The 27,097-nt window shown below is 43.3% G+C and overlaps 1 protein-coding gene and 1 pseudogene across 1 annotated transcript in view; both read left to right on the top strand.

Moving 5' to 3' along the window:
- The first annotated feature begins 11,345 nt into the window (after positions 1–11,345).
- The window catches only part of SOAT1 (sterol O-acyltransferase 1), a 63,542-nt gene continuing 47,790 nt past the window's right edge, over positions 11,346–27,097 (top strand). Inside the window, exons 1-2 of the mRNA XM_054457570.2 lie at positions 11,346–12,092; positions 20,885–21,010. Of these exons, the coding sequence (XP_054313545.1) occupies positions 20,893–21,010 (118 nt within the window). The 5' untranslated portion in view covers positions 11,346–12,092; positions 20,885–20,892. The remainder of the gene's footprint in view (positions 12,093–20,884; positions 21,011–27,097) is intronic.
- On the top strand, positions 23,844–25,715 carry LOC129011631 (mitochondrial fission factor-like; annotated as a pseudogene).

Below are 27,097 nucleotides of genomic sequence, written 5' to 3'. Positions count from 1 at the left end.
AAAAAAAAAAAGAAACAAACAAACAAAAAGACAAAACAAAAAAAAACACTGCTCTAAAACATAAAATGTATAGGTCTGGCATGCATGGTGGCTCATGCCTGTAATCCCAGCACTTTGGGAGGCCGAGGTGGGTGGCTCACCCGAGGTCAGGAGTTTGAGACCAGACTGGCCAACATGGTGAAACCCCATCTCTGCTAAAAATACAAAAATTAGCCAGACGTGATGGTGCAAGCCTGTACTGCCAGCTACTCGGGAAGCTGAAGCAGGAGAATCGCTTGAACCTGGGAGGCGGAGGGTGCAGTGAGCTGAGACTGTATCACTGCACTCCAGTCTGGGCGACAGAGTAAGACTCTGTCTCAAAACATGAAAAAAAAAGGAGATCCATATAAATGGGTAAACAAAATTAGAATTTATTTCTGTGTCACATAAAGCAGTCTGTAGATAGACAACTCAGGACTCCCATCAAGACTCCACAGTCACTCACTCATTCTTTCTGTTTGACTCTTCTTAGTCATGAATTTCATCCTCATAGTTTTCTTGTGGTCTGAAATGGTGGCTGGGGATCCAAATATTATATTTATTTCCTAGACAAATAAAGAAAAAGGGGTAGAGACACAAAAATATGCAATACCCAGATAAGTTATCACCCCTTTACAGGAGTTTTCCTGAAAACCCATCCAATAAATTCTATTTACATTTCAGTGGATACCTTACGCTATAGGGAAAGCTAGACGTTATGGCTTTTTTTTTTTTTTTTTTTTTTTTTGAGATGGAGTCTCACTCTGTCGCCGGGCTGGAGTGTGGTGGCGTGATCTCAGCTCACTGCAACCTCTGCCTCCCGAGTTCAAGTGACTCGCCTGCCTCAGCCTCTTCAGTAGCTGTGGTTACAGGTGCATACCACCATGCCTGGCAATTTTTTTTGTATTTTTAGTACAGACGGGGTTTCACCATGTTGGCCAGGATGGTCTCGATCTCTTGACCTCATGATCCGCCCGCCTTGGCCTCCCAAAGTGCTGGGATTACAGGTGTGAGCTACCGTGCCGGGCCCTTTTTTTTTTTTTTTTTTTGAGACGAAGTCTTGCTGTGTTGCCCAGGCTGGAGTGCAGTGGCGCAATCTCAGTTCACTACAACATCCACCTCCTGGGTTCAACCAATTTTCCTGCCTCAGCCTCCTGAGTAGCTGGGATTACAGGTGTCCACCACCACGCCCAGCTCATTTTTTGTATTTTTTGTAGAGATGGGGTTTCACCATGTTGGCCAGGCTGGTCTTGAACTCCTGACCTCAGGTGATCCGTCCATTTCGGCCTCCCAAAGTGCTGGGATTACAGGCATGAGCCACCAGGCCCAGCCCACTCTGGCCTTCTAACCAGGCACACTCGCTACTGTCCAGAATAAAATCAGAATCTGTTACTAAAGAAAAAGGGAAAATGGATATTGAGTAAGCAGCTAGCAGTCTCTGATATAGGGAGCTATAGAAGCTTTTTGAGTAGCGTAATAACGCAATTCTAGCATCATTCTAGGAAGACTGGTCTGGTTGCTGAGGAAATAATAAAGGTGTGGATACTTGTAAGGGTGCAATTGTGACTGAAATTACAGGTAAGAAGCAAAAATGACCTTAACTAGGACAGTGGCATGTAAGATGGAAAGGATATCCTAAAATGAAAAAGTCTGGGAAAGGGAGGATCACAGATAAAAATTTGTTTTTGAAAAGTCCTTGCAAGACTTCTGTAGGAAAAGCCTATTAAAATCACTTTTCCCTAGGTAAGAAAAAATGTTAGAAATAGAAAACAAAGGTAAGTTTCCCTGGGCCTGCGTTTCATCCAACATTTTAACATATAATGTGAACATAGAAATACACAGGAAAAACATTGCGTTTACACATCACTTTGTAGAGAAATACCAATCTGATGGGAAAAAAAAAAAAAAGAGCTGGTTGCAGTAGTGTACACCTGTAATCTCAGCTACTCAGGAGGCTGAGGCAGGAGGATTGCTTGAGCCCAGGAGTTTGAGTCCAGCCTGGGCAACATAGTGAGACCTTGTCTTACTAGGGTGTTTGGTTGTTTTTTTTTGTTGTTGTTGTTGTTGTTTTTGAGACAGGGTCTCGCTGTGTTGCCCAGGCTGGAATACAGTGGTGTGATCTCAGCTCACTGTAACTTCTGCCTCCCAGGTTCAAGCAATTCTCCTGCCTCAGCCTCCCAAGTAGCTGGGATTACAGACATGTACCACCACACCCAGCTAATTTTTGTATTTTTAGTAAAGATGGATTTTGCCATGTTGGCCAGGCTGGTTTTGAACTCCCAACCTCAAGTGATCCACCTGCCTTGGCTTCCCAAAGTGCTGAAATTACAGGCATGAGCCAGTAAGCCTGGCCCCATGATGTTGATAATTACTGTTTTTCTTTTTTTTTAAGAGAGCAACTTCTTTAAGAAAAAAAGGGAAAAAGCTCAAGAGGCTGGCTCAGTGAGTAAAACTGAGCTTCAACATAGAGAAGTGTGAGTTAGACTGAGGGGAAAATTGTACTTATAGTGTAGTTGGGCTCTGAGATATAATTTATAATCCTAGAAACATGTCTTAGAGTCACTGTCAACAAGCTCAATATTTTCCTGTGGCCTCAAAGGATCCCAGGGTTAAGCAATATTGGAAAGGCACAATGAAACAGACAGAAAAAAATTTGATCCTACCATTATACTATACCATAGTGCATCAAATCATCTAAACCTTAAGGAAAACATAATTGCCTAAAGATATGAAGATGTTCAAGCAAGGTATTAGTCGTGGAGGACAAAAAAGAAGCTATAGTATGATAGTCCAGAAAGACTGGGAATTTTCAATATTCAAAGAGTGAAGTTTTAAAAGGAATGTAATTAAAGTATATAAAATTATAACAAAAGTTTACTAAATACAGAAAATTGACTCAGGCATATTTTGTGAACTCAGAAAGAGGAATACACTTGGGCTAAACACAATCAAGTTTTATTTTGCTTACTGGGTAATAAATTAATTACTTCTAGAAGAGCTATAGGTCACCAATAAAGCCCTTAAAAAATAATATCAATACCAAGAGTGAACTGTAATGTAAACTATGAACATTGGGTGATAATGATGTGTCCATGCAGGTTCACCAATTGGAACAAATGTACCAGTCAGGTGGGGGATTTTGACAATGGGGGAGGCTATATGTACACTTATGGGGGTAGGTGGTATGTATACATTCTGCTTAACTTTCCCATTAACCTAAAACTGCTCTAAGCCGTGGGGGGTGACTCAAGCCTGTAATCCCAACACTTTGGGAGACTAAGGCGGGGAGATCACTTGAGTTCAGGAGTTCGAGACCAGCCTGGCCAACATGGTGAAACCCTGTCTCTGCTAAAAATACAAAAAATTAGCCGGGTGTAGTGGCACACATCTGTAGTCCCAGCTACTTGGGAGGCTGAGGCAGGAGAATCACTTGAACCTGGGAGGCAGTGGTTGCAGTGACCCAAGATCATGCCACTGCACTCCAGTCTGGGCAACAGAGCCAGACTCCATCTCTCTCTCTCTCTCTCACACACACACACACACACACACACACACACACACACAAACCTGGGCCGGGCGCGGTGGCTCACGCCTGCAATCCCAGCACTTTGGGAGGCTAGGTTGGGTGGTTCACTTGAGATTGAGAGGTGAGGAGATCGAGACCATCCTGGCTAACACAGTGAGACCCCGTCTCTACTAAAAATACAAAAAAAATTAGCTGGGCATCGTGGCAGGCGCCTGTAGTCCCAGCTACTCAGGAGGCTGAGGCAGGAGAATGGTGTGAACCCAGGAGGCGGAGTGAGCTGAGATCGCGCCACTGCACTCCAGCCTGGGCGACAGAGCAACACTCCGTCTCAAAAAACAAAACAAAAACAAACCTGCTTTAAAAAATAAAGTATGTAGGCCTGGCATGCGTGGTGGCTCATGCCTGTAACCCCAGCACTTTGGGAGTCCAAGACGGGCAGATTACCTGAGGTCAGGAGTTTGAGACCAGCCTGGCCAACATAGTGAAACCCTGTCTCTACTAAAAATACAAAAATTAGCTGGGTGAGGTGGCAGACGCCTGTAATCCCAGCTACTCAGGAGGCTGAGGCAGGAGAATCGCTTGAACCCGGGAGGCAGAGGTGTTGCAGTAAGCCAAGATCATGCCACTGCATTCCAGCCTGGGCGACAGAGTGCTAATCCATCTAAAAAGTGTATTAAGAAAAATTCACAAATGCAAAATCTTCAGTGAAAAAATTCAATATTTGAATGTGTCTATATTCATAAAGAATTATATGAAAGAATGGACACCAAGATGTTAAAGTGTTAAAGGTGATTATTTCAATTTTGAGTGATTTTTATTTTCTTCCTTAATAATTGTATATGTTTTTTGAATTTTTCAGCAAGCTTGTGGTTTCATTTATTTGTTTGTTTGTTTTTTGAGACAGAGTCTCGCTCTGTTGCCCAGGCTTAAGTGCAGTGGCATAATGTTGACTCACTGAAAACTCTGCCTCCCGGGTTCAAGTGATTCTCATGCCTCAGCCTCCCGAGTAGCTGGGATTATGGGCGTGCGCCACCACATCTGGCTAATTTTTGTATTTTTAGTAGAGATGGGATTTTGCCATGTTGGCCAGGCTGGTATCAAACTCCTGGCCTCAAGTGAACCACCCAACCTAGCCTCCCAAAGCGCTGGGATTACAGGCGTGAGCCACCGTGTCTGGCCAAGCTTGTGTTATTTATCTAATAAGGAATAAATCTGTCTTCCTCATGGAAATAAAAACAATACATATTAGGCTAATAAAGAAAATTAGCCCTTTCCTTTGGAGAAAGGAATAAATTCTGGTAGTAATGTCAGAAAAGATGAACTGGGTCATTGGCAAGCACAGCTGTGTGGCAGTTATTCCATTCCTACATGGGACAGTCAGATGGTAGTATCCATTCACCAGTGGTGCTTGAGAAACTCTTGATGCTGTTTCCTTATATGTGTACATCTTTGAACTATCATTACATTTCTGGTGGTGCCTAGAATGTACTTTGCTATTTAGAGCTAGAAAAAATCCATGTAGGCAAGATGGATTTTCTTCACCAGCATAGATTACTCTCTCCCTTGTATATAAAGACTTCTGCTTGCAGAAAAACAAGTGATGATATAGCTTGAAAGATGATGACTGGATCAGCTGGGAGCCATGGCTCACACCTGTAATCCCAGCACTTTTTGAGGCCAAGGCAGGTTGATCACCTGAGGTCAGGAGTTCGAGACCAGCTTGGCCAACATGGTGAAACCCTGTCTCCGCTAAAAATCTAAAAAATTAGCCAGGCATGGTGGCACATGCCTGTAATCCCAGCTACTCAGGAGGCTGAGGCAGGAGAATCACTTGAACCCGGGAGACGGAGGCTGCAGTGAGCCAAGATCACACCATTGCACTCCAGCCTGAGCAAAAAGAGCAAAACTCTGTCTCAAAAGAAAGAAAGAAAGAAGGAAAGAAAGAAAGAGAAAGAAAGAAAGAAAGATGAATGGATCACTGAGAGGAGGAATGTGTCTGACCCCTGTTGTCTTTGAGGTTGACCCACACTCTAGGACCTCATGCTTTCAGTTGCTTTCTTAATTCATTCAATCCCTTTATTGGGTAACTCATAGGTATTGCATTAGGTGCTTTGGGATATAAACAAGACAGGATTCCAGCCCTTCAAGAGTTTTCAGAAACATTTCAATGAAGGTCTATGTCCTGGTTTACACCCTTGCCTCATTGTCTTACTTAATCACAAAACCTTAACTCCAGATTAATCTGCTTTCCCTATGCTCGAGCGAATGCCAATGGCGAAATTATACGTACTTGGGATGGGGTAAAGATTTATTGCCTGTTTGGTATCACTAAGGGAGTTGTGGTTCTTTGAAGAACTGAGATGTTTTGTTTGTGTTTTAAAAACCTGGTTTGATTTTTGTTCAGTTTCCCTTTTTGTCTCCCCTGTAGAACCCAGTGCCTTCTGGCAGCAGGGCTCAGTTCTAGGCCTTAGCCATTGTTTCTTTTCTTCTCCCTGGCAACATTTAGCTGCATCTCTGGTTAGAATATTAGATGGCTTTTATCTTTGTATTTTTCTGTATTTGATTTTATTTTCTGCCAATAGTATGCATTGTTGATATAAACAGAAAACACATGAAAGCTACTTTATTGTCAAAACAGAATGAAAGTTCATTGCTTCTTGTTCAGTTCCTTCAGGTCTTAGTAGAAGGTGGACTAACGCAGTTTAAATATTAACTCAAGTAAAGCTTATTCTGGCTCCTTCTCCAGGATGTATTTTCTTATCTCGGTCAGCATTAACTCTAACCACCTGGACTGCTAAGTCATAAATCCTGGATACATCCTTAATACCTCCCCGCCACCATCCAAACACTACCTAATTCTGTCAATTGTCACTTTAACTATCTTTCAAATATGTCCCTTTCTTTCTTTTTAATTTGCTACTGCCTTAGTTTAGGCCTTTATCATCTGTCACCTGTATTACCACATCACCCTTCTAATTGATCTCTCCACCTCCAGTTGCATTGCCTCCAGTACAGTCTCCTAAATCATAACTCCCCTCTACTTAACATCCTTCACTGGCTCCTCACTGTCCATAAGCATATGAATCAGTCTAGGCAATGTAGTGAGACCCTGTCTTTATAAAAAAAAAAAAAAAAAATTAGGCCAGGTGCTGTGGCTCATGTCTGTAATCCCAGCATCTTGGGAGGCCAAGGCGGGCGGATCACCTTAGGTGAGGAGTTTGAGACTAGCCTGACCAACAGGGAGAAACCCGTCTCTACTAAAAATACAAAATTAGCCGGGTGTGGTGACACATGCCTGTAATTCCAGCCTACTTGGGAGGCTGAGGCAGGAGGATTACTTGAACCCGGGAGGCAGAGGTTGCGGTGAGCCAAGATCGTGCCATCACACTCCAGCCTGGGCAACAAGAGCGAAACTCCGTCTCAAAAAATAAATAAATAAATAAATAAAATTAGCCAGGCATGGTGGTGGGTGCTTGTGGTCCCAGCCACTCGAGAGGCTGGGGTGGGAGGATTGCTTGAGCCTGGGAGGCAGAGGTTGCAGTGAGTCAAGATTTGCACCCTTGCCTGGGTGACAGAGTGAGGCCCTGTCTACACCCCACTCCCATCAAAAACAAAAAGAGTATGGCTCAGAATGTCTCAACATGGTCTACAAACTTTTTAAGTCCTGACATCGGCTTTACCTCTGGCCCCTTTAACAATACTCATGACTTCCTTCATGTCTCCTGGACGGTTCTGGCTCCTTACTGCCTTGTGGCCTTTGACTTTGAATTTTTTTTTTCCTTTGTTTGGAATGTTCCTCCTCCCTACCCTGATGACAAAACTCCTCCTAGTGGTTCAGAAAACTGGGCTCAGTTAGCCTTCTTCCATTCTCCCTTCCCTCTCCACCAATTGCCAGCTGTGATGATCATTAACCTGCTCCCACTCTATTCGGAAGATAATAACATAAACAATAATAATAGCGGTTAGCCAGGCCTGGTGGCTCACACCTTGAATCACAGCTACTCAGGAGGCTGCGGCAGGAGAACAATTTGAGTCCAGAAGTTTGAGGCTGCAGTGAGCTACGATCATGCCACTGCACTCCAGCCTGTGTGACAGAGCAAGAAACCTGTCTCCAAAAATAAGAATAAAAATAAAATAACAATAACTATTAATATTGGTTGAGCACTTCTATATACCAGTGTCTATATGTGAAGCTTTGAAGGCATTAACCCATTTAATCCACACAATGACCCTGTTGGGTAAACACATTTTTTTTTTTTTTGAGACGGAGTCTCCCTCTGTCACCCAGGCTGGAGTGCGGTGGCGCGATCTCTGCTCACTGCAACCTCCACGTCCTGGGTTCAAGTGATTCTCCTGCCTCAGCCGCTTGAGTAGCTGGGATTACAGGCATGCGCGAATGCTCGGCTAATTTATTTTTTTGTATTTTTAGTAGAGATGGGATTTTAGCAAGTTGGTCAGGCTGGTCTCAAACTCCTGACCTTGTGATCCGCCCCCCTCAGCCTCCCAAAGTGCTGGGATTACAGGGGTAAGCTACTGCGCCCGGCCTTTTTTTCTTTTTTTTTTTGAGACAGTTTCGCTCTGTCGCCCAGGCTGAAGTGCAGTGGCACAATCTCGGCTCACTGCAACCTCTACTTCCTGGGTTCAAGCGATTCTCCTGCCTCAGCCTCCCAAGTAGCTGGGATTATAGGTGCCTGCCACCACACCCAGCTAATTTTTTGTATTTTTAGTAGAGATGGGGTTTCGCCATGTTGGCCAGGCTGGTCTCAAACTCATGGCCTCAAGTGATCTGCCCACCTCGGCCTCCCAAAGTGCTGGGATTACAGGCATGAGCCACTGTGCCTGGCCAGTAAAGAATTTTTTTTAACATCTTTTTTTTTTTCTTTTTGAGAGGCAGTCTTGCTCTGTTGCCCAGGATGGAGTGCAGTGGCGCGATCTTGGCTCACTGCAACCTCCGCCTCCCAGGTTCAAGAGATTCTCCTGCCTCAGCCTCCCAAGTAGCTAGGTTTATAGGCGCCTGCCACCGCACCCGGCTAATTTTTTGTATTTTTAGTAGAGACAGGTTTTCACCATGTTTGCCAAGCTGGTCTTGAACTCCTGACCTCAGGTGATCCGCCCACCTTGGCCTCCCAAAATGCTGAGATTACAGGTGTGAGCCACCACGCCTGGCCTTTAACATCCTTTTATTGTAACACTTATCTCACTGTTTTGAAATGGCTTATACCTATTAGTGTCTCCAATAGACAGTCTTATTCATCTTCTTAGCACTAGCAACTATACAAGTTCTGTACACCTGTTTTTTTTTTTTTTTTAATATGATGAAGTCAACACTTGCATTTAACCAAACCTTGACTTCCAAGGATTGAGTAATGTGAGATTTTCAGTGCAGTGGTGGGAGAGGCTTGGAGTCTGAGCACAGGCTTTGGAGTCCCTCCAATCATATATCATCTTGGCCCTTGCACTAGATGGTATCACTATCCTCTTAATTGCTTAAGGAAACAACCTGGGAGTCATCTTGTTTACTACCTTTCTTCACACCTGCACCTTGGGAAAATATCCTGAAATCTTTCAATTTCTATTTCCACACCAACCAGCCTAGTCCAGGTACCACCATCTACCCCCTGAACTTGCCCAATAACTTTGTATTGTTCTTTGGCTCCTTTTTGTTCCATTGCTGCTCCCTTCAAGTCATTCTCTATAAAATAAGTTGATTTAAAAAAAAATAAACCAATGGCCGGGCACAGTGGCTCATGCCTGTAATCCCAGCAGTTTGGGAGGCTGAGGTGGGAGGATCACTTGAGCCCAGGAGTTCAGGACCAGCCTGGGCAACACAGCGAAACCCCATCTCTACAAAAAATACAAAAATTAGTCCGGTGTGGTGGCACCCGCCTGTAGTCCCAGCTATTTGGGAGGCTGAGGTGGGAAGATGACTTAGCGAGCCTGGGGAGGTAGAGGATGCAGTGAGCCCTGATTGCACCACTGCACTCCAGCCTGGGTGACAGAGTAAGACCCCATCTCAAAACAACAAAAACCCAAACCCTTCATTATCTTGCCTTTGCACTTAACAGACAAATCCAAACAACGTGATTAGGTTCCTGCTTAATGCTCCAAACTCAACTTCAAACCCCTTTTTAACATGCTCAAGCCTCCTGGCCTGTTCCTCAAACAGCCACCCTTCAGCATCAGCCACAGTTCAGCATCGGGGCCTTCACACCCATTATCCTCTGTCTAGAATGTTCTTCCTCCCCATGGTTGGCTTGGCTGGCTCCTTCTTGTCATTTAGGTCTTAGCTCCTAAATTATCTCCTCAGAAAGTCCTTCCCTGACCATTCTGTTTTGTTTTCCACTCAATACTTATCACCGCCAGTGATTATCTAATCTATTCGTTTTATTATTTATGTTCTCCATTAGAAACATAAGCTTTTGTTGTTTGAGACAGAGTCCCACTCTGTCAACCAGGCTGCAGTGCAGTGGCATGATTTTTTGGCTCACTGCATCCTCCGTCCCTCACCCCCGACACCCCCACCACAAGCAATCCTCTCATCTCAGCCTCCCGCGTAGCTGGGACCATAGGGGCCTGCCACAATTCCCAGCAAATTTTGTTGTCGTTGTTGTTGTTGTTGTTGTTTAAATTCTGTAGAGAGGGAGTCTCACTATGTTGCTCAGACTGGTCTTGAACTCCTGGCCTTAAAGTGATCCTCCTGCCTCAGCCTCCCAAAGTGCTGGGATTATAGGCTTGAGCCACCTGTTTGTTTCCTTTCATACCTAGTCCTGCAGAACATAAGCCTCTAAGTGCAGGGGCTTCTTCTGTGTATTCACTACTGTATTTCTAGCAGCAAGAATACTATCAATATTTTTTGAATGAATGAATCAAACAGTGAAAAGGCCAGTTATCTTGGTGTATATAGAAGGTAGCCAACAGACACCCAATAGAAATGAGTCCCTATGTTCCTACTGCTCTATAACTAGTGGGAGTGGAGAGGGGAAGCAGCTGGGGGTCTACCAGACCCTGTCACCAGCTAGTTGGCACATGTGGCAATCACAGTTGTAGAAGAGGCCAAACGGAGCAGATCTGCCAATGACAGCCAGTACTAAACTCGACTGGACGCTGAGGGCCAGTTCTGCAGTGAACAGTGCAGCCTTCTGGGTGGCCAAGGGAACGTGTACAAATCCACTTTGTTTAAAGGACCACAGAGAGTAGTCAGTTCGCTAAACCTCATCTATTTGTTCAGGGATTTCTGTCCTGGGGAGGAGTGGGGAAGAAGCGATTAGTCAGGCCAGGCTAGCAGGCTGAGTGCGACTCTTCAGTCTCTGCTCCTCTCATCATTGCCTTTTCACCTACCTTTACCCTAAATTCACGTACACCTCTGCCTTCACAAATTCCAAGCGATTAACTGTTGTATTTAATCTCTGTCCCAAATCTCTCTGCATCATTCTTCTTTTGATTATGAAGTCACGAGGGCCCTTTGTTTATTTTTAAAACTTTTTTGAGAAGGAGTTTCGCTCTTATTGCCCAGGCTGGAGTGCAATGGCACAATCTAGGCTCACTGCAACCTCTGGCTTCCGGGTTCAAGCAATCCTCCTGCCTCAGCCTCCCAAATAGCTGGGATTACAGGCGCGCGCCACCACGCCCGGCTAATTTTTTGTATTTAGTAGAGACGGGGTTTCACCATGTTGGTCAGGCTGGTCTCGATCCTAACCTCAGGTGACCCAGCCACCTCGGCCTCCCAAAGTGTTGGGATTACAGGCGTGAGCCACCGCACCCGGCCTCAAGGGCCCTTAAATATTACTTAGTTGTTCCATTATTTGGTGTGCTTTATTATTTGGTGCAGGTTTTGTCCCCTTATCTAGTTTGAATGTTGCTGAAGGACGCTGGTTTTCAAAGCGTAAGGAATCTCCTGATAAAGGCACGAATCTTGGTGTGCAGATAAGCCGGCGATTCTTGCTTCTGGCTAGTTCTACGTTGTTCCTGGATGGTCAGTTCAAACTGCAATGATCCACAGCTCCAGAAGCGGCTTCTTCCAGTCGGCCTAGGAGCCAAACGTCCCTGCAGCTCCATGCTACCACGCAGGGTGCCGTTTCGGACTTGCAGGGAGTTGTCGCAGTCCCGTTTTGGCTGCACATTCTACAGCTGGGGTGGAAGTGTCAAGCAAGATGTTGTCGCCGGTGTCATGATATCCGGGTGAGAAGCTTCCTTGGCACGTTGCCAGCGCCAGCCTGAGAGCACTGGCGCCGGGGACCCGCGCGCCCGGGACCCGCGCGCCCGGGAAGGGGCGGGGCGGTGGGCGGAGCCTGGCAACCTCGGGGCGGTGGGCGGAGCCTGACCACCAATAGGATGCTCAGCCGGAGGTGGCCCTGCGCGTGACGCAGCGGTGATCGGAGGCAGGGGGCGTAGGGGCCGGGCAGTCCGGCCCGTTAGCTCAGCAGGCGACGTTGCGGGCCCTGGGCGCCAGGAGAGCTTCCCGGAGTCGACCTTACTGCTGGCTGCTCTGTGACCGTTTCCCGGCTCTGCTCTCTTGGCCGAAGTGCCCGCTGCGGCGCGCGGGCCTCAGGTAACGGTGGTGCTCCCGCGCCTCTCCTCGCTTCCCGCTTGGGTCCACTGGCCTCAGCCCGCGGGGAAGGGAGAAGCGGTGGCGGCAGCAGCTCCGGCCCGGCCTTGTCCTGGGCTGTGCTGCGAAGAAGGCGAGGCTCAGCGACTGCAGCGGAGTTGGGGAGGGGAGGGCGGGAAAGTTACCGTCAGGCGTCCGGGTCACGGGCAGCCTTTTAAACCCTGCACGCTGGTTTGGTGTTCCCCAAATCTCGTGGCATCTCTCAAGTCAGTAGTAAAGAAAGTTAGGAATTAGAAGACGTTTTATTCTTTAAAAAGCGAAACCAAAAATGCACTCAGGAAGTCAGCTTTTTAATGATTTAGAGAAAATGTGTGAAGGGAAGGATGGTATTAGCAAGACATGAAAATCTGTAGGGGCACCAGAACCTTTAATCAAGCTCATGTTTTATTTTAAAATATTAGGATGTAGGTAAGTTTCTGTTTTCCCTAAGTGTTAATGGTCATGTAATTTAAATAATATATATATTGAAAGGTTATTTCTAAGTGAGAAACAACTATATAAACTTTATTCTCCGTATTTATATTTAGGTTAAGTTCGTTGGTCACTTTGTTTGTTTGAGACGGAGTCTCGCTGTGTCGCAAGGCTGGAGTGCAGTGGCGCAATCTCGGCTCACTGCAACCTCTGCCTCTCGGGTTCAAGCGATTCTCCTGCCTCAGCCTCCCGAGTAGCTGGGATTACAGGCGTGCGCCACCACGCCCAGGTAATTTTTGTAGTTTTAGTAGAGACAGGGTTTCACCATGTTGGACCAGGCTGGTCTCGAACTCCTGACCTCAAGTGATCCGCCCGCTTCGGCCTCCCAAAGTGCTGGGATTACAGGCGTGAGCCACCGCGCCTGGCCTGTTGGTCACTTTTTAATATTTAAGTGGCTGCCACCTGTTTAAACCACTTTTTTCTTTTTTTCAGCCTACTTGGTTTCCTCTTCCTTGAAGTAGAATTCAATTTGAAGCTTTTTTTTTTTTTTTTTTTTGGCTTTTTAAAAGTTGGGCGGTGTCAATGAATGACTTGTAAGGAAGTGTGTGCGTTGTCTGGGTGTGAGAATGGGTTTTGGAAGGAGCTCTGTGGCACTGAATTATCGTTTAGAAATGCACGTGTTTTAGTGAGTCATATGCTTAGAAGGCATCTGAGATTTCACAATCTTTTAGGATAAAGACCTATTGAGTGAGCACACTCTTTCTATCTCTGGTTCATTTGGCCCACTTTCCTTCTGGCTTTCCAGGTTCATGCCACACTGGCTTTATTTTTGTTACTGGAAAGCTTCATTTTCTTTCCTATCTCTTGGCTTTTAGGAGTTTCCTCCACCTCTAATGCTGTATTCTCTCCCTCCCTCCAACTCTTATACCTGCCTCAGATATCAGCCCACATATCACTTCCTCTGGAAATCACCCCATCCCCATTAAGCCCTCCATGAACTCTTTATTCTCCTTAGCAGAAGTTGATCATTAATTGTAATGAATTAGTTGCTTTGTTTCCTCTACTACTGCATTTCATGAAGGCTGGTTTAGCCTATCTTATCTCTTAATTCTCAGGGTCTAGTCCAGCACTTGGCCCAAAAAAAGAATGAATAAGTTGGTGGACAGAGGAAGGAACTTTTGAATGAGAAACACAGTGATCCCCACTTAACCGCTTTCTGTAGTTTCAGCTACCTGAGGTGCGAAACAGAGTACAATAAGACATTTCAAGAGATACCATGTTCAAGTGAATTTTAATACAATACATTGTTAATCTCTTACTGTGCCTAACTTTTTGAAACTTTGCCTCCCAGGTTCAAGCGATTTTCATGCCCCAGCCTTCCAAGTAGCTGGGATTACAGGCCTGTCCCACCACGCCTGGCTACTTTTTTTTTTTTTTTTTTTTTTTTTTTTTTTGAGATGGAGTTTGGCGCTTGTTGCCCAGGCTGGAATGGCACGATCTCGGCTCACCGCAACCTCTGCCTCCCGGGTTCAAGCGATTCTCCTGCCTCAGCCTCCCAAGTAGCTGGGATTACAGGCATGTGCCACCACACCCGGCTAATTTTTTTCTTTTTTTCTTTTTTTTTTTAGTAAAGACTGATCAGATCTTACTGGTCAGGCTGGTCTCGAACTTCCGACCTCAGGTGATCCGCCCGCCTCAGCCTCCCAAAGTGCTGGGATTACAGGCGTGAGCCACCGCGCTGGGCTCGCCCAGCTAGTTTTTGTATTTTTAATAGAGACAGGGAGGGTTTCACTGTGTTGGCCAGACTGGTCTCAAACTCCTGATCTCAGATGATCAGTCTGATCTCAGATGATCGGTCTGCCTTGGCCTCCCAAAGTGGTGGGATTACAGGCGTGAGCCACTGTGCCCGGCCTGTAAGTGAAACTTTATAATAGGTATATAGGAAAAAACAACGTGTATTGGGTTCACTGTTATTCACAGTTCTAGGCATCCACTGGGAGTCTTGGACCGTATCCCCCATGGATATGGGAGAACTACTGTATTAACCAGGGAAGAGTCCCTTTTTCCTATGGGAAGAAGTTTTTAACAAAGACCAGCCAAGTTCCATTTTTCTAAGAGGATGGCTTTGTTTTGCATTTTTTTGCCACATTGGTTAATAAGAGATTATACTAACCATACAGATGTAAATGAGAATTTGTTCTTGCTCTTTAGTTTTGCTAATTACTTAATGATCTAGTTCTGTGATATGTAAAAGTTGTAGCATTGTGTTAGGGCAAACCTTTGGGTGCCAGAGGGAAAATTTTTTTGCTCTGGATTGTAAATTCTACCCACAGTTGTGTCCCTTTTCCCCTACTGAATCTAAGGGTGATATGGCAAAGTTCTTTACCTGGAGTAGGCACTCAGTATTTGTGATACAGATTTATGGGCTCTTTTGAAAGCTTTATTAATGGGAACACTGAGGCAGGGTAAAGTTGACATGTCTTTCCAAGTTCATTTGTTTCTCAAATCATTTCTTTTTGTTTTGCTTTCTTAAGATAAGTTAGATGCTTATCACACTGAACATTATGTAATTAGATTCTTAAGAAATTCTTTTTCAATCAGTGTGTTGTATAAATAGCTGTCTACTTAGCTTTGTTACCTGGGCGGGGAATAGCTTTATGTTACCTGTGACTTTGAACAAGTTTGTTAGCATTTCTGAATCTCCTGCATCTTTAAAAATGGACATGTTAAATGAGATATGTGCTACACCTACTGCACTCAGCACTTTGTTACCTGCTTCCTAAATACTAGAGATTTCCTTCACTGCTAGACCTCTTGAGAGACTAGTCTTATGATCACTGTTTTCACTTCCTCAACTTACTTGCAGCGTACTCCAATATATTTATTTGTCCTTCCTCCTAAAACTGTGCATGTAATCAAATCATAGCTATTAATGTCCTCCAATTGTGAAATATCCCATGTCCTGTCCTACTTTTCTTTTCTTTTTTTTTTTTGAGACGGAGTCTAGCTCTGTCACCCAGGCTGGAGTGCGGTGGCACGATCTCGGCTCACTGCAACCTCTGCCTCCTGAGTTCAAGCAATTCTCTGCTTCGGCCTCCCGAGTAGCTGGGATTACAGGCACTTGCCACCACCCCTGGCTAATTTTTTGTATTTTTAGTAGAGACGGGGTTTCATCATCTTGGCCAGGCTGGTCTAGAGCTCCTGACCTCGTGATCCACCCCCCTTGGCCTCCCAAAGTGCTGGGATTACAGGTGTGAGCCGGTGCGCTTGTTTAAGAAACAGTGGAAGGCCAAAGTAATGAGTAGAGAAAATGAGACAGCCAAGATCATGCCACTGCACTTCAGCCTGGGCGACATGGCATGACTCTGTCTCAAAAAAAAAAAAAAAGCCAGGTGCGGTGGCTCACACCTGTAATCCCAGCACTTTGGGAGGCCAAGGCAGGTGGATCACCTGAAGTTGGGAGTTCGAGACCGCATCTCTACTAAAAATACAAAATTAGCTGGGTGTGGTGGCCTGTAACCCCAGCTGCTCTAGAGGCTGAGGCAGGAGAATTGCTTGAACCCAGGAGGCGGAGGTTGTGGTGAGCCGAGATCGTGCCTTTGCACTCCAGTCTGACCAACAAGAGCGAAACTCTGTCTCAAAAAAAAAAAAAAAAAAAAAAAGATTGATGGTGTTTAAGGGGGTGGTGGTGAGTGGTAGGCAATGCAGGAGTTACTAGATCGTGGTAAGGACTTAAGATGTTTGAAGGGGTTTAAGTTGTGAAGTGACTTGATCTAACTTATGTTGAGTGCAATGGCGTGATCGAGGTTCCCTGCAACCTCCACCTCCAGGTTCAAGCGATTCTTCTGCCTCAGCCTCCCGAGTAGCTGGGACTACAGGTGCCTGCCACCACACCTGGCTAATTTTTCTTATTTTTAGTAGAGACGAGGTTTCACCATGCTGGGCTAGCCAGGATGGTCTCGATCTCCTGACCTCGTGATCTGCCCACCTCGGCCTCCCAAAGTGCTGGGATTACAGGTGTAATCCACCATGCCTGGCCCTGTTTTAGCTTTTGATGTAAGGTTTCCTCTAGAGTAGCTTGATGGTTCCTTGTCTTATTACCAAGGACCCCCTTTTTATATTTCTTCTTTTGGAGACAGGGTCTCACTCTGTTGTCTGGGCTGGAGTGCAGCGGTGCGACCTGTGTTCACTGCGACCTTTGCCTCCTGGGTTCAAGTGATTTTCCTGCCTCAGCCTCCTGAGTAGATGGGATTACAGGTGCTTGCTGCCACGCCGGGCTAAATTTTTTTTGGATATTTTTAGCCTAGTGTACCTTAAATATGCTCCAAACACTTAATGTTAGCCTACAGTTGGGCAAAATTATTGAACACAGACTATTTTACAATAAAGTGTTCATTATCTCATGTAGTTTATTGAATACTATACTGAAAGTGAAAAACAGAATAGTTGTATGAGTACTCAAAATATGATTTCCACAGAATGCATGTTGCTTTTGCACCATCATAAAGTTGAAAAATTTTAAATTGAACCATCATAAGTTGGGGACTGTCTTGTGCTTAGAATAATTGGTTACATATTAACTGATACATTCGCTTTTCTTTCTTAATGCCTGCCTGTTGTACTCCAGGTACTCCACACTAGATTTGGGGGAGTCTTACAGAAAATACTATGTAATCCCTATCTTTGAGAACTTAAGCCTAATGTAAGAGATAAGAGAGTATTGCTCTCTGATTATAGGACAATGTAACATGTGACAGGATGCTCAGTGTAGTGGGACCGCAGAGAGGATGAGATGAGAGGTGGTGGTAAAGGAAACTTCAGAGGGTGTGAGTTGGAGGCGGTTTAGCGATTAGAGGGCAGGTTGTAAAATTGATAGTCTTTGTTTTGAAGTCTAGTTCTGCTGTTGGAGAATTACATGATTTGGGACAAGTTAAATCACTTCCCTAAACTCATCTGTAAAATGAAGATAATACTTATCTTAGGTTGTAAAGATTAAATGTAATGTAAAAAGTTTAGCAGCACAGTGCCTAGAGGTACATAATAGGTGCTCATTAAATCAGAACTTTGGTATTAATCTATTACTGCTGCAGCTGTGATTCTTTGAAGGCTTGAGTAGGAGTTAGCTACATAAAAAAGGACAGAGGAGAAATAGCTTTCTATAGACAGGGAAGAGTATATGGGACAGCATGGTGGCCAAATAATATTTGGAAAATAACAGTAGTATCTGTCTTGATTCTATTGAGATGAAAATAATACATGTAAAACACATAAGCACAAAAAAAATCAGCTGTTATTATTCTACTTTGAGAAATATTGCACTGTGCTATACTGTTTCATAGGGCTTGGGTAATAAACTTTAATCTGGCATTTATTTTTTAATCATTTTGCTGTCTTTTTTTTTTTTTTGAGATGGAGTCTTGCTCTGTCACCCAGGCTGGAGTGCAGTGGCGTGATCTCAGCTCACTGCAAGCTCCGCCTCCTGGGTTCATGCCATTCTCCTGCTTCAGCCTCCTGAGTAGCTGGGACTACAGGCACCCGCCCCCATGCCCGGCTAATTTTTTTTTTTTTGTATTTTTAGTAGAGACGGGGTTTCACTGTATTAGCCAGGATGGTCTTGATCTCCTGACTTCATGATCTGCCCACCTCAGCCTCCCAAAGTGCTGGGATTACAGGCGTGAACCACTGCACCTGGCCTCATTTTGCTGTCTTTTATACTTTAAACTTTTGCTATATGCTCTTTAAAAGAGTATCTACTTTAAATTCCCCATCATCTGGCCAGAAAAAAAAAGTCTCTGTTCATCTGGCCAGAAAAAAAAAATTCCCATTATTCCTTGTAAAATTCCTCTTACTGAAACATCTTGGTTCCTTTTGCATCTTTCTTTCTCTTGCCTGATTTCTTCTACTTTGAGGCCATCCCTCAAAGTTTAGTTTTCAGTTCTCACTTCTCTCATCATTTCTGATGAAGAGATAGATGCTCTTGTGGCTTCCTCTGTCACTTTTACACAGAATTGGACCATTGTAAGTTGGGCATCGTCTTGTGACTAATTAGCCCTGACTTTTCTCTTAAGTTCCTCTTAATTAGATCTTATGATATCATAACATTTCTACTTCATATATTCATCTGCTGTTCCACAATTGTTTCATTTGTTTGATTTCAGAAATAATTAGAAGAAAGCTGATCTAGATTTGTCAGATTTTTACTTTGCCAAGCTGTGATAGTTGAAAAACAACCAAACCCACCACGTACTATATTTCATCCTTTTATACAGAAAAGGATATTTTAATATAAAAATTAAGAAAGACTGTAGTCTCAGAATTTAAATATATGTAGCTTTAAAATAATGTAATGAGTATTTCACAGTTGTTTTCTTCTTGCTTTAGACTCTTGAAAACTTTATCACATAGTGAAACACTGCTTTACTTTTTATTTAAAATTGTTTTTTTGGCCGGGTGCGGTGGCTCATGCCACCTGTAATCCCAGCACTTTGGGAGGCAGAGGCAGGTAGATAATTTGAGGTCAGAAATTCGAGACCAGCATGACCAACATGGTGAAACCCTGTCTCTACTAAAATACAAAAATTAGCCATGTGTGGTGGCAGGCACCTGTAATCTCAGCTACTCGGGAGGCTGAGGCAGGAGAATTGCCCGAACCCAGGAGGCGGAGGTTGCAGTGAGCTGAGATTGCGCCATTGCACTCCCGCCTGGGCAAAGCGATATTCCTTCTCAATAAATAAATAAATAAATAAATAAATAAATAAATAATTTTCAGATGTGGTCTTGCTATGTTGCCTACACCAGACTCAAACTCCTGGGTTCAAGTGATCCTCCCGCCTGAGCCTCCCAAGTAGCTGGGACTACAGCTGGGTGCCACCATGCCCAACTAGTGAAACACATGGCTTTAGAGTAAACCTTGTACTATCTTGATACTGATCTTTGATCATGTTTTTTAGTGCTTAAAGTGTCTCACCACTGCCTTCCTGAAAAACTTCTAATTTCTTAGGCCTTTATAGTATGACTCCTGTCCTCCTTTCTAGTCTTTTCCCTCATCACATTTCTCCGTTACCAACTTTTCCCCCAGTAGTTAGTGCTCTTTGTAGTTTGGATCCAATTAATGCCAGTTCCAGTCTGGCTCTGTCGTTAGCTGTGTGGTCTTGGGCAAGTTACTGTAATGAGAAGAAAAGCAGACTCTAGTACCTGGGGCTGTGGTGTGCATTCCTATAAACTCAGCTTGTTCAACTGCAGGTGTATTCCTGGTACATGGATGGAGGACACTGATAGTAACTACTTTAAATTATTGTTTTCTCTTGTGAAAACTGAGGGTAATTTTTTTCAGAATTGTTATGAAGATTAAATGAGAAAACTTAATGCACCTGGCAGGGTCCTTGCACTTAGTAGATACTTAACAAAAACTTGTTTTTGTTGTAGTTCAATTCCGTCATGGTTCCCTGAACCGGGCTTATAAGGTCCTTGTTTTAATCCTTTCTTGCACATGGAATGCACAGTTCTCATCCTTCAAGACTGTGTCTAAAATATCTTCTTTTCTGTGAAACCTTTACATCTTCTGCTAATCTCTGCTGTCTCTGAGTTTAAGGTATTATTTTTACCATTGACTTTGTTATTAAATCATACTCCACCCTGTGGCATCTTTGTAGTTACCTGTTACTATTTAATCCTTATTTTTTTTTTTTTACGTACTTAATGCTTTGTTCAACTAAGTTGTTCTTTAAGAGTGGGGTCTATGTTTAAAAAGGGGCTTTGAAACCATTCAAATTATTTTATAGGACCTGATTTCTTCAAATTTGTTATCTTGAGTATCTTGTACCCAGAAAATGCTTTGAAATGATTAATGCAAAAGGAAGAGAATATATCATCAGATTTTACCTCTCCTAAATATAGTGGTATTGTGAAATTCACATAAGCCAGATGCTTAGTTCAAAGCTGATATGATGGTTTGCTTCTGTGTCCCCACACAAATCTCACCTCGAACTGTAATCACCACGTGTCGAGGGAGGGACCTGGTGGGAGGTGATTGGATCATGGGGGCAGTTTCCCCCATGCTGTTCTCGTGATAGTGAGGGAGTTCTCATGAGAGCTGATGGTTTTAAATGTGGCACTTCCTTGCTCTGTCTCTCCTGCTGCCACGTAAGACATGCCTTGCCTCCCCTTGGTCTTCTGCCATGATTGTAAGTTTCCTGAGGCCTTTCCAGCCATGCGGAACTGTGAGACAGTTAAACCTCTTTCCTTTATAAATTACCCAGTCTCAGGTAGTGTATAGCAGTGTGAAAACGGACTAATACAAAAGCTTTTTACACCTTCTTTCCTAGACAATACGATGGTGGGTGAAGAGAAGATGTCTCTAAGAAACCGGCTGTCAAAGTCCAGGGAAAATCCTGAGGAAGATGAAGACCAGAGAAACCCTGCAAAGGAGTCCCTAGAGACACCTAGTAATGGTGAGGCTTAATTTTTTTTTTTTTAGGTGAATTAGTGAAATAGAGAACAAACACAGTGTTATAGAATAAGTATTGCCATCTGTTTAATTCTTTATTGTAAATGGGTATTGATAGAGTTTTATATGTCTAGTAACAAAGCAATTAGACAATAAGTCCTTTCTTGTTAATTAATTCGGTGGACATCTGTTGGTATCTGCTGTGTTTTAGAGACCATTCATTCAGTCACCTAACCTACCAATAATTGCTGAGGTCCCCCGCTGGATGCTTGGGCTATAGCAGTGATCAGTACGGATTTGTTTGCCATTATGGAGCTCCACGTTAAGTGAATGACAAAACCTCCAAAATCATACACATAATTAGATTTATCACAGTGTAATATTCTTATAATTAACTACTCTTATTATAGGTGTAATGAGTAAAATGTGAGTAATTAGCAGGGTGCCTAACCCAGTTCAATACTGAGCTATCTTGGGAGGGGAGTAGTTAGGGAGTTTTATTAGTTCTTGTATCCACGTTTGCTTAATGCCTGACTACAAAGAGGAATACGATAGTCCTTTGTTGTTAAGGTCAAGGTTTATGATTATGAATGATAGACTTGTAAACACAACTCTAATTAATGTCATCTATTGCATCAGGGTATTTATTTTTGCAGTGACATTTGTAAAGGTTTGATTTCAACAGGATTTGAAATTTGAGGATTGTTTAGTTAACAAATAGGTGCAGAACCTTCTGAGACAGGTTGTCTTTGTCATTTCATCTCTTTTCATAAAGAAACAGTTTTGTTTTTCCTACCTAAATTTAATTAAACTTAAATATCAACAGCTGGATCCCACCAGGAATGTAAATGTTGCTGCTTGAGTTGGCATAATGAGGTTTATTGTTAGGCTCTTAGTTAGCTATATATGACATATTTATATTGCATATGGGCTAGTTTTAGTGTGATATAAAATGCGAAATTTATGCAAAGGAGGATGAGCCAATACTGGGGAGAATTCTCCTTCAATGATTTAGGGACTTAGTGATAATCCAGTTTGTTTCCCTTGCCTGCATTCTCACATTAGAAACTTCATGCTTGTTTATTCCTTGCAGTTCTTGGGACAGAAAAGTTATTTTAATTGAAACTTTCTGTCGCTGTGTATGATCATTCTCTTTACGTCCCAAATTTTTAAAAAGATTCTAAATTCTTCTGATTTCTATGTATTTTCAGTGTTCTTTATTGTCCTAGTTCATTAAGTTTTAGTCAATCCAGGTTTTAGTGCAGGTGTTAAAAATTGAATTGGTTAGCTTAAATCAAGAAGTGTAACAACCTCTTTGGTTTAATATGAATAATGCTAATTTGAAAATGTTTCTTCACATATTGTAACATTTATTCACCTTGGGGAGTAAGTGCTTTGGGAGTAATCCCAAAGTTCTGGGATTACGGGCATGAGCCACCGTGCCCAGCCTGGTCTAGGTGCCCTTTCTTTCTCTCTTTTTTTTTTTTTTGAGACAGTTTTGCTTTTGTTGCCCAGAGTGGAGTGCAATGGTGCAATATTGGCTCACTGCAACCTCTGCCTCCTGGGTTCAAGCCATTCTCTTGCTTCAGCCTCCCAAGTAGCTAGGATTACAAGCATGCGTCACCAAGCGCAGATAATTTTGTATTTTTAGTAGAGACAGGATTTCACTATGTTGGTCAAGCTGGTCTCGAACTTTTGACCTCAGTTAATCCACCAACTTTAGCCTCCCAAAGTGCTGGGATTACAGGTGTGGGCCACCATGCTCAGCCCTTTTTCTCCTTTTTCTTCCCCTCTTCTTCCTTCTTTGTTTCTTCCCTTTTCCCCCATCCCCTTCTCTTCCTTTTTCCTTTTTCCTTCCATTCCTCCTAATTTTTTTTTTTTTTTTTTTTTGAGACAGTCTCACTTTGTCATCTGGGCTGGAGTGGTGCAGTCTTGGCTTACTGCAACCTCCACCTCCCAGGCTCAAGTGATCTTCCTGCCTCACCCTCCTGAGTAGCTGGGATTACAGGCATGTGCTACCACGCCTGGCTAATTTTTGTATTTTAATAGAGTTGGGGCTTCAACATGTTGGCCAGGCTGGTCTCGAACTCTGGCAAGTGATTTGGTTGCCCCGACCTCCCAAAGTGCTGGTTTTATAGGCATGAGCCACCATGTCAGGCCTCCATTCCTTTTAATTTTTTAGTAATATATTTGCGTACCATTAAAGTCACTATTTTAAAGTTTACAATTCAGTGATTGCTAATATATTTACAAGATTGTGGAACCATCACTGCTGTTTAATTTTAAAACATTTTTATCACTCTGGAAAGAAGTCCCATTCCTCTCTTCTCTTAGCCTTTAGCAACCACTAATATACTTCCTGTCACTTTGGATTTGCTTGATCTGGGCATTTCTTATAAGGGGATTCGTAGAACATGTAGCCTTTGTGTGTGGCTGCTTGCACTTAGCATAATGTTTTCCATGTTTGTTTGGTTTTTTGATTTGAGGCGGAATCTTGCTCTGCTGTCCAGGCTGGAGTGCAGGGGCTATTCACAGGCTGATTATAGCACATGTAGCCTCGATCTCCTGGCCTCAAGTGATCTTCCTGCCTCAGCCTCCTGAGCAGTATGTTTTAATATGTATCAGTACTTCATTTTTTTTTCTTTTGTGGCTGAATAATATTTCATTGTATAGGTATGATACAGTTTGCTTATCTGTCAGTTGATATTTATTTTGGGGGGTTATTTACAATGATTGGCTATTATGAATGATGCTGCTATGAACATTTGTGTAGAAGCTTATGGAATGTATGTTTTCAGTTCTCTTGGGTATATACGTAAGAGTTGAGTTGCTGAGTCATGGTAAATGTATGTTTAACTTTTTGAGGAACTGCTGTACTTTTCCAAAATAGCTACTCCTTCTTATGTTCCCACCAGCAATGTATGAGGGTTCCAATTTCTCCATATCCTTACCAAGACTTGTTATTATCTGTCTTTTGATGATAGCCTTCCAGCCAACAGATTAATAATCTGGTGTCAGTTAAGCACCTTTGATCTAAATGTAAGATAGGGTACCAGGTTTGTTAATAGGGAGCTTGAAGTTGGTATGCATAAGATACCCAAATAGAAAAAATCCTTTGTTATAAATAAGAGCTAAGTGAGTTATAGTAACCAAATAGAGACCGATGGGATTGGGGGAGCCCTTGCTTTAGAATGGAGGAAAGTCTCACTGAAGTAGATTTTGAGTTTGGCCTTTGAGATAAGAAGACTGGGAGAGGGCTTTCAATCCACAGAGGTATGCATTTGCAAAGACTTTAAGACAGTATAGTGTTATGTGTGTGGTGTTTTGTTTGGTTTTAGAGAAGATGAGGGGTAGGTAGTATAGATGGATTTGTGGTTGGTTTTCATGGATAGGAGTATAGAGCAAATTGGAAAGGCCAGAAGTAAGTAAGAAGATAAGGCTCCAACAGCCTCTCAGTGCCCAGCCAACTGCCCTGGCAGCCGGTGGGTAGTGGCCCTTGCAGGGGACCCTCCAGTGGGCCCAGGAGGACAAAAGTGGCTCTAAATTTGACACATGCACATTGAAGCAAGTCAAAGGACTTGATATGAAGCATAGAAGCAGATAGTGCCAAATAGCAAGCAGTAATTGGTATACATTTGGTGATTGGGCAGTATTTCCTTCTTTTACTGCTGCTGAGGTGGTGGAAATTGTTAAATTCATTGTGAAATGGCACACACTGAAGGTATTTGTTAATGAGGGTTCCAGAAGCATTAAAAGTAGCACCACCAAAAGCCGGGTGCGGTGGCTCACGCCTGTAATCCCAGCATTTTGGGAGGCCAAGGTGGGCAGATCACGAGGTCAGGAGATCAAGACCATCCTGGCTAACACGGTAAAGCCCCATCTCTACTAAAAATACAAAAAATTAGCCGGGGGCGGGGGCGGGCGCCTGTAGTCCCAGCTACTGGAAGGCTGAGGCAGGAGAATGGCATGAACCCAGGAGGCGAAGCCTGCAGTGAGCCGAGATCGTGCCACCGCACTCCAGCCTGGGCAACAGTGTGAGACTCCGTCTCAAAAAAAAAAAAAAAAAAAGCACCACCATATGCTGTCACAAATGCTAGTGTGACAAGGCAGAGAGGATTGTTGTAGTAGGAAATAATAAAGACATTTCCTTTTCAAAACCAGCACATCTCAACCTTTTTCAGTCAGCTCCCTTTAAACCTCTGGCACTAAAAATAGTGCCTTGCATACTTAATGTTAAATGAAAGACAACTAGGTTTTCTGGATTTAGAAAGACCACCTTTAATACCTCAAAATGAAGAAATCTATGCAGTTGGCAGTTGTGAGTGAAAACACTGTTTGCCAAAACAGACGGCTGGTCAGAAATGATTGTATACCTGGGTTGTGTGGGATGTCTGCTGCTGCCACTTGTAATCCTCATCATGACAATGTCGGGTAAGGCATTTCAAACATAGATACAGTTACAGTAGTTGAAGGAATGTCAGATGACATGACTGTTAGAGATGCAACTTCATCAAGATGGTAAACTAAATAGACATCTACAGCTTCTAGAAGAGGAGAGCAAAGCACATGCAAGAAGAAATGGTCAGTGTTCGATTACTGTAGCATTCTGGATGCTTAATAGGGGCTCTGGTTTTGTTGTAAAGGTGATGTCAGTTCTCAGAAATACTGTATCAACATGTTCTGTGTGGTGGCTTGCATCTATAGTCTGAGTTTCTTGGGAGGATCATTTGAGTCTAGGAGTTGGAGTCCAGCCTGGGCAACATAGTGAGACCCCATCTCTTAAAAAAAAAAAAAATGGTCTTAACTACTGGAAGATTTACAGACTTCAAAAAAAAAATAGGACTTGAAGTCTTACTGTATGTATTGTCATTGACTGATGACCTACCTGTGTGAATGATTTTGGACAAATCTTACAGGTTGTCAGTGCTTAGGTTGCCTTTTATGGAAAGCCAAGGATAGCAAATATGAAAGCACTTTCTGTGTATGTAGCACTGTGTTCATCAAGGTATTATCTTTTTTTTTTTTTTGAGATGGAGTTTTGCTCTTGTTGCCCAGGCTGGAGTGCAATGGCACGATCTCGGCTCACTGCAACCTCCACCTCCCAGGTTCAAGCGATTCTCCTCCCTCAGCCTCCCAAGTAGCTGGGATTACAGCCATGCGCCACCACACCTGGCTTATTTTGTGTTTTTAGTAGAGACGAGGTTTCTCCGTGTTAGTCAGGCTGGTCTCGAACTCCTGACCTCAGGTGATCCACCCACCTTGGCCTCCCAAAGTGCTGATATTACAGGCGTGAGCCACTGCGCCTGGCCTCAAAAAGGTATTATCTTATTGGCAGTGCTGTCCACTCTTCTGTCCCAGTTCCTAAGGTAGCTTTTATAATCTGTTGTATATCAACTGAGAATTATAATCTACATGAAATCCTCTAATATTCCTACCAGAAATTATCTCTTGATTTAAAACAAGATAATATGATGTTGTAACAGTTTAGTGGTAATAAGGCAGATTATCTTCTTGCATATACAGGCAGCCTACACAGTTGATACAGATGTGGTGATAAAAGAAAAAGAAACCAAAGTTACTCTAGTTGAGTAATATAGTTCCCAGATGGCCGGGCACGGTGGCTCACTCCTGTAATCCCACCACTTTGGGAGGCCGAGGCGGGCAGATCGCTTGAGGTCAAGAGTTCGAGACTAGCTTGACCAACATGAGAAAACCCTGTCTCTACTAAAAATACAAAAATCAGCTGGGCGTGGTGGTGGGTGCCTGTAATCCAAGCTACTCAGGAGGCTGAGGCAGTAGAATTGCTTGAACCCGGGAGACGGAGGTTTCAGTGAGCCGAGACCACACCACTGCACTCCAGCCTGGGTGACAGAGTAAGACTCCGTCCCAAAAACAAAAAAAAAAGGTTTGGTTTTATTAAACAAATTGCTCAAATATGCATATAAATTTTTTTTTACATTTAAAGTAATATATACTCATTGAAAAAATTCAAACGCTATAGAAAGTTATTAAGTAATACTTCCTCCCTCAAGTAACATTTTTTTTTTTTACATGTGGGATCATATTTGAGATCTCTTCTGCAATTTGTTTC

The sequence above is a fragment of the Pongo pygmaeus genome, chromosome 1, assembly GCF_028885625.2.
Source record: "Pongo pygmaeus isolate AG05252 chromosome 1, NHGRI_mPonPyg2-v2.0_pri, whole genome shotgun sequence".
NCBI classification, from domain to species: Eukaryota; Metazoa; Chordata; class Mammalia; order Primates; family Hominidae; genus Pongo; species Pongo pygmaeus.
The sequence above is the reverse complement of the archived record's forward strand: the minus strand, read 5'-3'. Positions and strand labels throughout refer to the sequence as shown.